We start from the raw sequence: 16,323 nt of genomic DNA, 5'->3' as shown, positions 1-16,323 counted from the left end.
ACCTGTCTGAAAGTTGCAAGTCTTCTGGTAGCTGTGCCAAGAGAAATCTCAATCATTCCCAATCTTGCAGAGATGGCAGAGACGGAGAGCGTAGGTATATGTTAGGAGATAACATAGGCACAGGCTAATTATTGCTAACTAAAATGCTAGTTAAAGTATAAAGTGCAGGTTAACCATAACAACCAATTAATGTGTAAATAAAGTGCTCAATATGTATATATTTAAACATTTCTGTCTTAAAATGCGTTAAAATAACATTTATTGGGGTTTCTGCAAAGTTAGCATGTTTTTTTAAGATAACTGGGTGATGACGTCACATGAGGGAGTAGCAACCCATAACAACCCATACTCTGCTAGATTGTTACTGTCTGTGGCTTGACTATGGAGGAGGAGATTGAGGAGGTGGGAAACCATCAAATGTTTGATGGACCACAGCCCTACAATTTTGAACCAGTCAGGCGTGACAGAGGGGATGAAATTGCCAGAAATCATGGCCCTCAAAGATTTATAAATGCTTGGTCTGAGGAGAATGAGTGGAGAGTTGGCCAGGTGTCCTGGTGAGTAGCTAGAGCTAGTCTAGGTTAGCATGGTGCTAACCCGGATAACATTAGGGAACAAGCCAAAGTATTTTCAAAATCTTGCCGTCATGTAGAATAGCAAGGAGGGACAACGACTGAAGACATTATTTACTTACATGTGTCAGTAGTCCTTATCAGAGCTGTAGAGATGCACAAACTGCACAGGCACAATGGCGATATTGCCGGCATCTGCTGACAGAATGCGATATTGCCTGTGCTAAAACGCAACTAATTAGCGATGCTCATTGTCAGACAGAAAAAGGGAGATCGATGTCCCTATCGCTGTGTTTGACAGGTGTTTGTGTGGAATGGGAATGCCGTGAAGGAATAGCATCGGAAATAAGTCGTACCTGCCGTTTAAAACCCATATTGAACAGACGCATGTCTGCAGGGTCATAGTCTTCTGCAGTGAAGTGTTCGCCGCATATGACGGCTGACTTAGTCACAGAGGCAGCAGTAAAATCTGCCCACTTCGTAAACACAAACCTCACCCAGGCACGAATCAGCTGTTTATCCTTAGAGAACTTGTGGAGCCTTTGCCCTGTTTTTGATGTACTCGTACATCCCGCACAAACACAATAGTTAACCATTTTTGCTAGCTCTCCAATATAGCCGCTAGCCTACTTGCCGTTAGACTAACGGTAACTCTAGTCTTGGAGTCCCTCTTGTGATGTCACGCCCAGCCTAGTGGAAGGGAGGGGGAGTGCTTAAAAACCACTGTAAAAAGTACCAACTTTTCATATTATATTCAGCATTTTGGTATAAAAATCATACTAAACAATGGTGGTCGGTCCTTATCTTTATGTTGAATGAGCACATTGCATTATCTTCGTGAAAAATGTAACCTTGCAATTTACACTTTAACTTAATTAGTAATTAAATTTAAACAGCTAATGTAAGTCGAAACTGCCTGCGAGCTTCTCCTGTACTGTACGGTAATTCCTCCACTATGCGAGCCAGCGCGGCTAAGGGAACTACCACACAGATAGACACTGCCAAGCCTCCTACTCACCAACACCAGATCGATCACACACAAAATGGATGAGCTACAAATACACACGGAACTGCTGCGTGATGATTTTCACAGAAGCCTGGCTGACCACACTTATCACGGACGGCAGCTAGCAGCTAACAGGGCAAGCTACCTACCGGCAGGATCGAGACAGGGTAGGTGAATTTAAACAATGTCTGAGTTGAAAAACGCATCTTGTTTTCACGTAAGGGCCCTGTTCATGTTGCACAGACGTTTTAATTGCATCTTGTGTCTGTTAAGAGGCACAAAGGCACCCTAAAAACCCTGACAACTGCCGTTTTAGCTCAGTGGAAGCTTGTAGCGGTAAATGCATCAACTCCAGTTTGCTAGGACCGATTCAGGTCAGGATTTTTTCAATCTAAAGTACAGGCATATCTATAGCGATCAATATTAACGTAAAAATTGTCCGTAATTCTCCTTTAATGTCAGTCAACACATGAAGCGTTTGTACAGACAGTACAAGCAAGTGATGGGAGCTTCAAGTTGTTTGAGGGATGCATGATGGCAGAGAGAGAGAATTACAGTATGAGTTACAACTCTGAGCGATTGGGACATTTTGGCATGCATCCTCTAATATTATGCTGAATGACTGTGGAGTTGGAGCCTGTAACCGGGGTATCCATTATCATGTTATCAATTTATATCCTAATTTGTTTTTTATTTATTTAAAGGTGCTCTAAGTGATGTGATGCATTTTGTAGGCTACATTTTTTGTCACATACATCAAACATCTCATCACTATCCGCTAGCTGTCTGTCCCCTGAACACACTGTAAAAAAATGCGGTCTCTGTAGACAGCCCAGGCTCTACAAACAGCAACAAAAGCAAACTGCACCAACCTGCCCCAAAAAACATAACAAACAGTTTTCCAGCCACTAACCGACAAGAAGGATTTGGTTGAGTAATGAATACGCATTGTGGAGGTAGTCTACGTGCTAACGCTGCTGCAGTGATGGCTCAACCAGCTCCTTCTTGTCGGTTATTGGCTGGAACACTGTTTGTTATGTTTTTTGGGGCAGGTTGGTGCAGTTTGTTTTTGTTGCCGTTTGAGGAACCTGGGCTGTCTTCAGGGACCGCATTTTTTTAGTGTGTTCAGGGGACAGACAGCTAACGGAAAAATCTTGTAGCCTAACATACACATCACGTCACTTAGAGCACCTTTAGGGGGACCACTAGAGGAGTTTGAGAACTTTCAGTCAAAACAAACCTAATCCTCCCCTCCTCAGCAACACTTTTGAATAACCCTCCAACGTGAGTAAGAGAGTAATGATGACTCTTTCATAATTAGTTATTTTATTGATTTGCATTGTTTTTAACAACCATGACATGGTCAGCTAAACGGCTGCATTCTGATCTGACGCATCCCACTCCTCTGTTATGGTGTGGGGGCCATTTCAGTAGATTTACTCACTAACGTTGTTTTGGAAACACAATAAACATGGAAACTAAATGCACACTTCCTGCGTTACTTCGAATACTAAGTTACTCTTCTAGTTAGTATTCACATAAAATAAAATATTGAGACCATTCAGCAAAGCACACTGGGTAATTCAACACTGGTTGCTATGGACTCATCACTAGGCTTCCTCAATCATTGAATATTTTAGCATCAGGTAAAAGCTGCCGAAGCTGAACATTATCCAATACTCCATTTCTCAGACGAGCGTCAATTTGGGAGCTTACATGCTACCACTCCTTCCTTCTCAAATGCCTTGAAAAGGCTGTTGTTTGCACAATTTCACAAATAATCACCGGGACCGAAAGGATATACCTCCCGTCTCATGCCTTCCCGACTGCCGGCTCGTGCTATCCGTGGCGCGAGTTTCGGCTTTTCAAAATAAAAGCTTGCGTCTGGTCAGCTATGTTATCGTAGAGTGTTTTTAGATGTTTTTGAACTAAACGGTACGGCAATCGTGCTAATGAATACAATTATTTTTTCAGCAAACAACAGTTACAACACGATTGAGCTAGCAAAGCAGTTTTTTGTTTATATGTGCGAGCAAGATTTATTCAGTTTGGGAAATCCCAGGGTCTCTAAGCTACAGGTCTGGCTGACTAAATAGGCAGTCCTTCCAGAAAAACACGGAGTTTTGCGATGGAATATGCGGGATATTTATGCAATTTTATGCGATGAAATTGCGGGAATTTGCAAAAAATGCGGGAACTTGCAAAAGTTGTGGTTTGATGAAAAAGAGAAGAAAAAGTGATTCTCCCAACACCCTGCTTTTTTTAAACTTAATTTCCAAAAATAGTTATAGTAATAGTATAAACAGAGGGAAATAAAAGATAAAAAAGAGACAGAATTTCAAAAATCGTTAATAAAAGACAGCAGGAGCACTTAAACAAAGAAATTTGAGTAGACATCAGATATTAAGATAGGTTTTATTATTGGATACCAACTTAAGAGACTCAAAGTATCAACCTCCAACACCCTGCTTTTCGATGATGTTCACGTCGCGTAATTACGTCACTTCATAACGATCCCATGGCAACAGGGGAAAATGGCTGCTCTTGTGTGAAGTAAACGCTACATTTTTTCAACTTTCTGCTAAGACTTTTTTGCAACAAAAATCCGGGGATTATGAAATCATGCAAGCACCGCATATTTTGCGCGGAAATCGCCAATTTATGCAGCGAAAGTGCGGCATATTTGAAAAAATGCGGCCCCCGCATGAATATGCAGACTTTGGCTGATTATGCATTGAATTATGCGATTGCATAATCGCGTTTTTCTGGAGGGACTGAATAAGGAGGGACCCATCTGCTAGTGATAGGGGCCGAGACTGAGAGAGCTACATGGAGCTACATGGATAAATATGCACCAAACAAGCCACTTTGAAATTTTGTTCTTCTCATGAATACAAAAGTTTGGAGACCCTCCCCCGTAGACTAAAAAAAATTGGATGACCCTCCCATCAACAAAGAATAAAAACACATGACCCTCCCCTATTTTCCTCCGGTGGTCCATAAATACCAAACGGTCCCTTAGGCCGGTTACACACTGGATGCGTCGCACGAGCGTGTCAGCTGCGTGGCATGTCCGTTTATATTTGGGATTCCATGGTAACAGGTTGGAAGCCTTTCCAGGCAAAATAGAATAGGAAAAGATATTTATATGTCGTTTAGGCAATACATATTAATAAATGACATGTTGATTTTCTAATATTGCACCTGTCAATATAGAATGAAATATTCTGGAGCCTATTTTGCCGTCAATACTGCCGACGTTGTCTTTGCTGTAATCAAATCAGTATATATTTATGTTTAACATGGTATTTCATTTTATCAATGGGAAACATCCATGTGTCCAGACAAGGCTAGCAGCAGCAGCAGCACCGCGTCAGACACGTTTCTGGTGTGTAAAGACATAAAGAAAAATCCACGCAGCTGACACGCAACAGAAACGCCACGCTCACGCCACGCAGCCAGTGTGTAACCGGCCTTAGATTTATTTTGTGCTGTAGTAGTAGTGTTGACCGGAAGTTATCATGTCTAGCTTGACATGTTGTGCCTTGGTGTTCCTCTTTGTGGCCACTGGGGGGCAGTCAACTTATGAGTCTAAATACTCCACAGCAGAGAACTGTTACAGTTGATAAAGTTATTAACTAATTGTTGGTATTAGAATATATGTTTACATGTATTATTCCCACTGAGAAATTTGGAGTTGTAGTGTTAACTGTGGCCACCAGAGAACAATTAACATGTCATTTCATGATAAGTTGTGTTCCTTCATTTCCAATTTTCAGTTAGTTCACTTTGTTTTACTTTGAAAGTAATGACCGGAAGTTGTACTGTGTTATCTTGTCTAACTTGACATGACTTGTTTTGGCGTAGTTCCTCACTGTGACCACTAGAGGGCAGAAAATACTCATTATATCTCATTGAAACACGTCACAGTCGGCTCCGTCGGTACCAAGAGAGACATGACGGCATTCTCCGCCAAAAAAACGTTGTTTAAACAACTCTAAGTGCAAGTTTAACAGACACTGATGTTACTAATGCTATTTGTAATAGTCACACTAATAATGATCAGTAAATATTGAGCTCAATAATGATTTTCCTGACATTAACAATGTGTTATCCACGAATTGAATGTAGCGTTGCAGTTCCTCGCTGTTACCACTGGAGGGCTGTAAACACTCTCAATTCTAAATATACTCACTGTCAGCTGTCAGGCCAAAATTATTACCACACTGACACTTCCGGTGGGAACCTTCACAATAAAACAATCAAAGCGATGTGTTATGTTCTTCTGTCCAGACAAGTATGTAAATAAAGATGAACAAAACATTCACAACAGTTGTATTTATTGCAGGGCTATTTGAATACATTACATCATGCAGGGCTTTTATTGTTTAATAAAGTTATTAGCAGTACGGACAAGATATTAAATGATAAGATATGATTCAATACAATATAGGGTTAAATTGTACCTACCCCCAGACCCCCCTAGGGAGAGCCCCACCACATAAAAAATCCCAATTTAACCCCTTTATTTATATATATATATATATATATATATATATATATATATGATGAGTTGTGGTTGAGACAGTTATATTTCTTATTTATTTATATTTCACACACATGCACCCCTACTACTGTACCAATGGGAGCACAGCACTACTATTAGTTTGAAGAACATAGTGACAGAGAATGAAGTTTTAAAACCTTTCTTCCATTAAAAGTTCACCTTTGTCATTCCGCATGCAGCCATGAAGAAAAGCAGGTCAATTCATGCATTCAGCCACAGTGCTAACAAATTACCGCATCGTGTTGATTCAACAGAAATAATAAAAGCATTATTCATCTTTCTGTGACTTAGGCCTACTGCTGTTGTTCATAATCTTGTTTTTCTGCTTGGGGTGCCGGTAATGAAATAAAGCGCGTTTGTTTCACTATTGTACAATAAAATAATAAAAAATAATAAATAAAATAAATAATATATATTTTTAAGTTTTCCATACAAACTACAATTTTAAAAAATAATAACAAAATGAAGAAAAAAAAATTGAATAAAGCGCGTTTCATTTACAAAAAACTACAAGCTCCAGCGGCAGCCTGAGCATGGCGTCACCGGAAGTTAGTCATATTAGTATAAAGTCATTTCCGCGTCCTCTGGCGGTCCTTTCCTGTCTACGGCCTATCAGAAGATGGCGGTGCAAATCTCTAAGAAGAGGAAGGTTAGCGCTGTTTTATCCCTCTTTTACCCACATAGACAGTCCGTTTATCTACAAATGGCGTCGTGCTGTTTAGGATACAACCGCTGCGTGTTCAACGCGGGGTAGGTTGAGCTTGTGTACCTCCGATCCGAGGAGGATTAAACCAGATGCTGCCGGCGCCGCGTCCTCCTCATTTGGCTAACTAGCATGGCTCCGGTCACCGCGGCCGGGAAGGAGACACGATCCCCCTTACTTACTCAGCTGAAACTCAGCGGAGTTGTGTGCAAAACAACAATTGTGTCAGACTTTAAACCCTGTGAAACATCTCCGCGTTAATTTAGTTTGTAAGGATCCTAATGTGACTTAGCTAGTTACTTAGCTGGCGAATTAGCTCCATAAGTCAAATGAACCGGGACCTAATGAAAGAGAGCGTTAGCTGAGGAAACATGTTGTAATTAACGTTTAATTGAAACGGCCAATGGCTGCAATTTAGGAAAACGTAACGTCAGTTAATTGACAATTGACGGTAGCATCGTATGTGGCTGGAAGTCCTCGTAGTTGCACCTCACAACAGATTTGACATGCGGCTCCAGTGTTTGTGCTAAGTTCAGGCATAAATAACGCTACACAGTTGATAAAGACAACGGGGCGAATGAGCCCATATATTATAATTTATAGTATTGCTGTCATTGCGTTTTTATCTTCATTCTGTGCAGCATTATTTTTTTAGATTTAGCCTGTTCTGCATTGGCATGATCTAACTTAAAGCTAACCCATAATCCCTTATTCAATGACTTATAGCAGATCAATGGACATGAGCAGTGTCTCAGGTTGGGGTTTCCCCATTTTTCTATAAAGTGATTTAGTTAAAAACCTCCTGAAACTCATACATTGCAGTCTGAGGATAGATCTTGCCTTGGTTCTGTCCCTCTGGGGGGAGATCGCTCAGTTTCATACTGTTACATGTTGGGTAAGCTGACCCTGTCATCTCTCTTTAGTTCGTCTCAGACGGTATCTTCAAGGCCGAGCTGAACGAGTTCCTGACCCGAGAGCTCGCTGAGGATGGCTACTCGGGTGTGGAGGTGCGTGTGACTCCAACCAGGACTGAGATCATCATCCTGGCCACAAGGTGAGTCAAGTGTCCCAGCCTCTGTAATGCTAAACGTGCAGTTACTTTGTGGGGCTTTTCCCTTTTTTATTATATAGCGACAGTGGGTAGACAGGAAAGGGGGAGAGGGATGGGATGACATGCAGCAAAGGGCCACAGGTTGGATTTGAAGGTTGTCTGGGAAGGGCTGCTGCAAAGGACTCAGCCTACATGGGGCGCACGCTCTTACTGGGCGAGCTAGAGTTACTTTTTTTACGATAAACTAAAGACATTTGCAAGTATGGAGTGTTTTTCGAGTAGAATTCACAACCCAAATTAAAATATCTGTCGTATGGAGCCTTGTTTGCTCTCATGTCGGAAGCGTTGGTTCTGCGTCTCAGTTTTGGTCCCTTCGGTGATGATACGATGACGAGTCGGAACAGGACTCGGTCTGGTTCTGGTGGTTACTGGTTCAGGTCCACGTTCTGTGGTTCTGCTCCAGTTCCCCAGAGCAGCGAGTCCTCTTGGTTGAAGACATCGAGGCATTTGTCTGAGAAGGGTTGAAGCAGCACACACAAACTGTTACCTGCTGAATGTATGTAATGTAGTAAAGTTAATGGAGATAACCTGATTGTTTCGGACTTACCAATAAACTAACCAAAGCAAGGTGCTGCTTGCAATAGAAGCTTCATTTTTAAAGGATAAATGACGCTAAGTTGTACCCAAACTAAAGCGCAAAGCTCCTACTTGCTTTCACAGGATTTTATTGAACGTTTCTAATATTCCAGCACTGAAGTATTCTGTAAAATAGATTTTAATCTGTACTCCAATGTTTTTTCTTCGTTCTCCCAGGAATACAGTGTAACCCTAAATGTGTTAACTGTCTTTAGGACCCAGAATGTTCTGGGAGAGAAGGGCCGTCGGATCAGAGAGCTGACCGCGGTGGTCCAGAAGAGGTTTGGCTTCCCCGAGGGCAGCGTCGAGGTAAGAGAGCCAGGGTGGTGGGGGGGAATGAAGTGGTCACTCAAATATTTTAATTAGTGATGCTAATTTAGATTTTTATTTTTCCTGCGCGCTTCACATGCCACCAACAGTCCCGGTTAACCCGTCCAGAAGAGCCACAAACTCAGCAGGAAAAAAGCTCTTCAGACGCTAGCTAGTTAACTAGCAGTTACAGATTGTCGAGCCTGTTATTTCTTTTACAATGCAGAATTTTCTGTTTTTAATGCAGATAGAGAGAAATTGTATTGTTGCAGTATTTTTAACACTATTCAGCTGAAATAGATCAAATAAATATAGGTAGTTTGTCTAATCGGCCCAAAGTAAAGGCAACAAACCTGTGTATTGTAAATATAAAAATAGCCTCAAAACCTTTTTTTACACTGCAATATATCATCTGGTCTTTAACAAAATGTCATTCACACAGATCTGGAATTTATTGAACACAATAGTTTCTAACACCGTTTTTAAATATGAAGACTCATTTGGTTTATTTGGAGAATAGAACTAATGCAGGTGCGAAAGGCTTCCAAATCTTGATTAGACCTCCCTTCAGTGATGATACGATGACGAGACAGAGCAGGACTCAGTCTGGTTCTGGTGGTTACTGGTTCAGGTCCACGTTCTGTGGTTCTGCTCCAGTTCCTCAGAGCAGCGAGTCCTTTCACATGAAGACACCGAGGCATTTGTCTGAGAAGGGTCGAAACATTTCTAATTAAACTAAGCTAAGAATCATTGAAATCTCCGATGACAGCAGTATCGAGATTTTGTGCATGTGTAGTCGAGGGAAAACGGCAAATTTCATCTGCGTTTAATTAAAACGTACAAGCACTCTGACCCAACGATGGAGTATAAAGGTGTTTTTGTCTCTAACCAGCAGTTTTTCTAGTGGCAGGATGTTTGACCTGTGAACTGTCCCCTCTCTGTTAGCTGTACGCTGAGAAGGTTGCCACCCGTGGTCTGTGCGCCATCGCTCAGGCAGAGTCTCTGCGCTACAAGCTGCTGGGAGGCCTGGCTGTGCGTAGGTAAGCAGTGTGTCCATGGGCTTTTAAAAAGTATTAAAAGGTAGTAAATCAAATAAGTAAAAAATAAAGGCCATTAAAAGGTATTAATCGCCATTTTACGAGATATTAATTATTTTATTATTTTTTGAAAACTATTGAGTTGTCAATTTGTTTTGTCTATTTAAGTTGATTTTGTAAAGTTTGTGTGATATTATATCCTATCCCGCATCGGGTGATAGCCTATTTTAGCCTGCCAAGGCAGACCCACATCAAGATGTTGTTGTCTTTCAAATTCCCTCTGCACGCTACAACCAGGCAGAGCAACGAAGATGATAGCGGAGCTAGCTAACAGATTAAACTTTTGCCGTATCCGGTCGGCAAAACTCCGAACAAGACTTCCTTTTTTCAGAATGACTTCAGTGCCGTTTTTTTTTTGTTCTTTTCTCAAAGAAAAGCTGAACTCAAAGCCGATTCCAAAGACTGCTGTTAGCCAGCAGCAGCAGCTCTTCTTTGTTTTCAAGTTGTTTGTATCCCACAAAGATGAATGGAGATCCTGAGTGGTGCATCACACAGATGAAGAGTATAGTGCAAACTTTCTTCCAGGGCAAGCAGTTGGCAGGTGGCATCTCAGCTGGTAAGAAAATCTTGTATAGGGACAGTAGAAGTGGAGAGGTTATTCAGATTGATTAATGACGTGTGTTAGCCGTCTCAGTGTGCAAGGTGGTTTTGTGCATTCTCGTAACGGTGTGGAAGTGTCATTGCTTTTACATAAATTTATTTGAACAAGTTCTGAAAAATATGTACTCCTAGCTCTCGAAGGACATGCTGTGATGGTTGACAGTGTTTCCTCTAAGATTGTTTTCTGCAGCGGGGGTGGGTAGGGTCGGGCGGTATCCAAATTTTGATACTGTCAAACCTCCTCCCTATTTTACCACGGTATACGGTATCGCCGTGACTAATTAAAAATTATGACGTAAGGCTCAGATGGCGTCACCAAACTTGTGCACCGTTAAGAACAGAATTTTCACCACCGTCGTCGTTTGACATAATTCAGCCGTTAACCCAGAACTCGTGTATCATAATACCTCTCCCTTAAAGGTACAGTACCTTGGTGAATGTCTCTTTCGGTCTTACTTGTGGGTCACCACAACTTAATATTTAATCCTTGTCTCCTATATAAGTGCATTGCATTTTTTAATGACCGTATTGAAACTGATAGCGTTGCCATTTTTAGACCCCCACGGTATACCGTATTACTGCCCAACCCTAGGCGAGGGGGTGTTGAATGTCAAAAAGTAACGTTTCCTTAAAACGGCATACGTAGATCACGTAGACCCCTCTGCGTCTACGCTGTAGTAAAATGTTACTATATGTCTGGTTCTACTTAAACGACATGACATTAAGGAGAGGGTTAACTTCTCCTGCTCCAGATTTCCCACCATGGTCAATCCGAGGGGCGGGATAAACTGTTGTCTTTCAAATTCCCCTCTGCACGCAATAGGATAGCGCTACAACCAACCAGAGCAACGCTAGTTGATATATTAAACTTTGCATATTCAGTCGGCAGAACTCCGAACACATCTTCCTTTTTTAAGAATGATTTCAGTGCAGTTCTTTTCAGCTTTTCTCAAAGAAGTTTTTGCGATGATGGTGGTAAAACTGGATCTGAACATTTGATTAATTTGGTTCATAGCCGTGAATAGTGATGTTAGCTAAATATGGTTTCTGTCCACAAAGAAAATCATTGTAATATCTGTAAGAAGGCAATAAACATAGAGCAACTTTACATTTATAATGTAACAAAGAAATATAGTTGTAGATCTGTTGCTGCAGAAATTATTCAGTCATGTCCAGTAGAGATGATTTAAATGCCATCTGTCGTACGGAGCCTTGTGTTTGCTCTCAGGGAGGAAGTGTTGGTTCTGCGTCTCAGTTTTGGTCCCTTCAGTGATGATACGATGACGAGTCGGAACAGGACTCAGTCTGGTTCTGGTGGTTACTGGTTCAGGTCCACGTTCTGTGGTTCTGCTCCAGTTCCTCAGAGCAGCGAGTCCTCTTGGTTGAAGACATCGAGGCATTTGTCTGAGAAGGGTTGAAGCAGCACACACAAACTGTTACCTGCTGAATGTAATATGGTAAATAGTAAATGGAGAGAAACTGACAGGATTTACTTTAAGTTCTCAAATTACAGAAATGCAGTCTGTATCTTCACCATTAGTTCTTTGCGTTTAAACGCAGCTTAAACTCTTTCATGCAGTAAAGGATATAATTATTGGGTTCTGGACACCCTTTTGTAATTGGCTATATGTGTAAACACTGTCCTTCCCCCTCCAATCTGTCAGGGCTTGCTATGGTGTTCTGAGGTTCATCATGGAGAGCGGCGCTAAGGGCTGCGAGGTCGTCGTGTCCGGCAAGCTGAGGGGTCAGAGGGCCAAGTCCATGAAGTTCGTGGACGGCCTGATGATCCACAGCGGAGACCCCGTCAACTACTACGTCGACACAGCCGTCCGCCACGTCCTGTTGAGGCAGGGTGAGTACAGATGAACCGGGGAGAAACATCAGCAGCAACGTTGAAACATTCGGAGGGTTTACTGTGAACTCTGCCTGTGACGCTTAACTTGATTATTGGTGCTAAAACCAAGTGATACTTAGGAGGAGGAAGCATTTTTTTTATTTTGGCCTTGTTTGGCACTGCAACGGATTATTTCATTATCAATTATCCATCCATCCATCCATCTTCGTCCGCTTATCCGGTGTCGGGTCGCGGGGGGAGCAGCTCCAGCAGGGGACCCCAAACTTCCCTTTCCCGAGCAACATTAACCAGCTCCGACTGGGGGATCCCGAGGCGTTCCCAGGCCAGGTTGGAGATATAATCCCTCCACCTAGTCCTGGGTCTTCCCCGAGGCCTCCTCCCAGCTGGACGTGCCTGGAACACCTCCCTAGGGAGGCGCCCAGGGGGCATCCTTACCAGATGCCCGAACCACCTCAACTGGCTCCTTTCGATGCAAAGGAGCAGCGGCTCTACTCCGAGCTCCTCACGGATGAGTGAGCTTCTCACCCTATCTCTAAGGGAGACGCCAGCCACCCTCCTGAGGAAACCCATTTCAGCCGCTTGTACCCTGGATCTCGTTCTTTCGGTCATGACCCAGCCTTCATGACCATAGGTGAGGGTAGGAACGAAAACTGACCGGTAGATCGAGAGCTTTGCCTTCTGGCTAAGCTCTCTTTTCGTCACAACGGTGCGATAGATTGAATGCAATACCGCACCCGCTGCGCCGATTCTCCGGCCAATCTCCCGCTCCATTGTCCCCTCACTCGCGAACACAACCCCAAGATACTTGAACTCCTTCACTTGGGGTAAGGACTCATTCCCTACCTGGAGAAGGCATTCCATCGGTTTCCTGCTGAGAACCATGGCCTCAGATTTAGAGGTGCTGATCCTCATCCCAACCGCTTCACACTCGGTTGCGAACCGATCCAGTGAGTGCTGAAGGTCGCAGGCCGATGATGCCATCAGGACCACATCATCTGCAAAGAGCAGCGATGAGATCCCCAGCCCACCAAACTGCAACCCCTCCCCACCCCGACTACGCCTCGATATCCTGTCCATAAATACTACAAACAGGATTGGTGACAAAGCGCAGCCCTGGCGGAGGCCAACCCTCACCTGAAAAGAGTCCGACTTACTACGAGAACCCGGACACAGCTCTCGCTTTGGTTGTACAGAGATTGGATGGCCCTGAGAAGAGACCCCCTCACCCCATACTCCCGCAGCACCTCCCACAGTATCTCCCGGGGACCCGGTCATACGCCTTCTCCAAATCCACAAAACACATGTAGACCGGTTGGGCATACTCCCAGGCTCCCTCCAGGATCCTTGCGAGTGAAGAGCTGGTCCGTTGTTCCACGACCAGGACGGAATCCGCATTGTTCCTCCTCAACCCGAGGTTCGACTATTGGCGAACCCTCCTTTCCAGCACCTTGGAGTAGACTTTACCAGGGAGGCTGAGAAGTGTGATACCCCTATAATTGGCACACACCCCTCTGGTCCCCCTTTTTAAAAGGGGAACCACCACCCCAGTCTGCCACTCCTTTGGCACCGTCCCCAGACTTCCACGCAATGTTGAAAAGGCGTGTCAACCAGGACAGCCCCCCACACCCAGAGCCTTGAGCATTTCTGGACGGATCTCATCAATCCCGGGGCTTTGCCACTGTGTAGTTGTTTGACTACATCAGTGACTTCCGCCTGGGAAATCGACGACAATCCCCCATTATCCTCCAGCTCTGCCTCTAACATAGAGGGCGTATTAGTCGGATTCAGGAGTTCTGCAAAGTGCTCCTTCCACCGCCCTATTACCTCCTCAGTTGAGGTCAACAGTGTCCCATCCTTACTGTACACAGCTTGGATGGTTCCCCGCTTCCCCCTCAATCAATTAATCTGTTTTAATTTTGCGATAAGTTGTTTGGTCTACAAAAAGGAGAAAAATGTCTTTTCCAAAGTCAAAGATGACATCCTCAAATGTCTTTTGTCCACAACTCAAAGATATTCAGTTTACTGTCACAAAGGAGAGAAGAAACTAGAACATTTGACATTTAACAAGCTGGAATTAGACTTTTTCCTCTTTTTTTTTTTTAAACAAAAAAAGACAAACCAATTGATCAGAAAACTTGGCAATTCATTTTGACAATGAATGGTTTAATTTCCAGCTCTGCTCTTCACAGGTTAGCTTTTTATTTGTGCTGATACATGTTTGATTAATCATCGCCCAATCTCAGGTGTGCTGGGCATCAAGGTGAAGATCATGCTGCCCTGGGACCCCAGCGGTAAGATCGGACCCAAGAAGCCCCTGCCCGACCATGTCAGCATTGTGGAGCCCAAGGAGGAGTCCCTGCCCACCACACCCATTTCTGAGCAGAAGGGGACCAAGCCAGAGGTGCCCGTCATGCCCCAGGGAACACCTGTACCCACCGCATAAGAGGGTAAGAGACTGAAGGGGCCCATCACCAGCAGGCTGGCTTTATTATGGTGTGAAGAAGCCGTTAAACAATGGCTTTGTCATTGAAGCCTTTTCTGTGTGAACATAGTGTTGAAATATCTGTTTTAAGATGATGGGCACCACAGAATCCTCTTGATTAAGGCGGTAGCCAACGATTACTTTCATTGTTTATTAATTTCTCAATTAATAGATTAGTTTGGTCTATAAAATGGTAAAAAAAAAATGTGGATCAGTCTTTCCCAAAGCCCACGATGATGTCCTTAAATGTCTTTTCTCCAAAACTCAAAGATATCCAGTTTACTGTCCAAGAGGAGAGAAGAATCTAGAACATATTCACATTTAACAAGCGGATATCAGGATTTTGACCCTTTTTTTTTTTTTTTTTCTCCATAAAAAAATGACTCAAACTGCTAAATCGATTATCAAAGTTTTGGTCATTTGTTTAATAGCTGACAAGTAAACTATTAATCTTTGCAGCTATAATAATCCTGTCGTGAGAATACAGTTCTAATATTAATGTAGTCTCCATCTCCTTTTTAAACAAATTGAGCCACCACAGTCGAACCTCGTACGGTCTGTCCTGATGGTCCTGGGAATCTCAGTTCTTACATACTGTAGGCCTCGGTAGTGATGTAGGTGGCGCCTAATCTGTCCACTGAGGATATCCATGTAATAATGGTAAACGGGCCATGAACAAAGACGGATTAGTTTGTTTTTGTCCCTTCAGTGATGATACGATGACGAGTCGGAACAGGACTCAGTCTGGTTCTTGTGGTTACTGGTTCAGGTCCACGTTCTGTGGTTCTGCTCCAGTTCCTCAGAGCAGCGAGTCCTCTTGGTTGAAGACATCGAGGCATTTGTCTGAGAAGGGTTGAAGCAGCACACATAACTTTAGCAGTTTCCAAATAATTGCAGTAGCAACTAAAGTGCAAATAAAACTAAATTCTACCCAAAAAAAGCTTTGAATGAATACCTACTCACAGGATCTCCTTGTAATCTATTGTTTTATATACTCAAAATTGCCTGTAGGTTTAACATTGTTTTTGTCTGTAGAATAAGTTGTAGGATTGTTGAATATCTGGTTAAAATGGAAAAACTGAACCTAAAGTACATAAATGCGACACAATGAATCATAATTTTGTAGGCCTTGTGATCTAAAAGTCATTGTAAAGTGATGAGGAAATTAATATTTGTTGCATTTTTGCTATTTGCTACAATTAACTGGTTTTGTCATTAAAATGTTCTGGTCAGCAGGATCAAATTACTCAAGTGTTTGAAGCTTGTTTTTTAAATTCCTTTTATTTATTTTTTGTCTTGCAGCTTTTCGTGTGCCACCAGATGGAAGCAAGACCCGCAGTTTTTTGTGTACAAAAACAATAAAAAATCTGGAAAATACACTCTGTGTTGTGGTCACTCTGTTGCAGATGAAAATGCAAGATAATTACAAAGTTAGTTTGCTAGTT

At 42.8% G+C, this 16,323-nt stretch overlaps 1 protein-coding gene and 4 non-coding genes across 5 annotated transcripts; all 5 read left to right on the top strand.

Annotated features, from left to right (window-relative positions):
- The first annotated feature begins 6,687 nt into the window (after positions 1-6,687).
- On the top strand, positions 6,688-16,257 carry rps3 (ribosomal protein S3). Its single transcript, XM_028573145.1, has 7 exons — positions 6,688-6,794; positions 7,772-7,902; positions 8,751-8,844; positions 9,790-9,884; positions 12,206-12,393; positions 14,640-14,843; positions 16,181-16,257. The coding sequence occupies exons 1-6, from the start codon at positions 6,765-6,767 to the stop codon at positions 14,837-14,839; spliced, it is 738 nt and encodes a 245-aa protein (XP_028428946.1). The 5' UTR covers positions 6,688-6,764; the 3' UTR covers positions 14,840-14,843; positions 16,181-16,257.
- Positions 8,271-8,419, top strand: LOC114553418 (small nucleolar RNA SNORD15). Its single transcript, XR_003692330.1, has one exon. It is a non-coding gene; the product is annotated as a small nucleolar RNA SNORD15 (small nucleolar RNA).
- LOC114553419 (small nucleolar RNA SNORD15) lies at positions 9,410-9,558 on the top strand. The gene has a single exon (XR_003692331.1). It is a non-coding gene; the product is annotated as a small nucleolar RNA SNORD15 (small nucleolar RNA).
- Positions 11,806-11,954, top strand: LOC114553416 (small nucleolar RNA SNORD15). Its single transcript, XR_003692328.1, has one exon. It is a non-coding gene; the product is annotated as a small nucleolar RNA SNORD15 (small nucleolar RNA).
- On the top strand, positions 15,582-15,730 carry LOC114553415 (small nucleolar RNA SNORD15). The gene has a single exon (XR_003692327.1). It is a non-coding gene; the product is annotated as a small nucleolar RNA SNORD15 (small nucleolar RNA).
- Positions 16,258-16,323: the final 66 nt, after the last annotated feature.

This window comes from Perca flavescens, chromosome 3, assembly GCF_004354835.1.
Source record: "Perca flavescens isolate YP-PL-M2 chromosome 3, PFLA_1.0, whole genome shotgun sequence".
NCBI lineage: Eukaryota > Metazoa > Chordata > Actinopteri > Perciformes > Percidae > Perca > Perca flavescens.
The sequence above is the reverse complement of the archived record's forward strand: the minus strand, read 5'-3'. Positions and strand labels throughout refer to the sequence as shown.

Coding starts and splice junctions, on each gene's coding strand:
- rps3 (XM_028573145.1), top strand. CDS start 6,765: ATGGCGGTGCAAATCTCTAAGAAGAGGAAG. Junction 6,795..7,771: donor AAATCTCTAAGAAGAGGAAG/GTTAGCGCTGTT, acceptor ATCTCTCTTTAG/TTCGTCTCAGACGGTATCTT. Junction 7,903..8,750: donor ATCATCATCCTGGCCACAAG/GTGAGTCAAGTG, acceptor AACTGTCTTTAG/GACCCAGAATGTTCTGGGAG.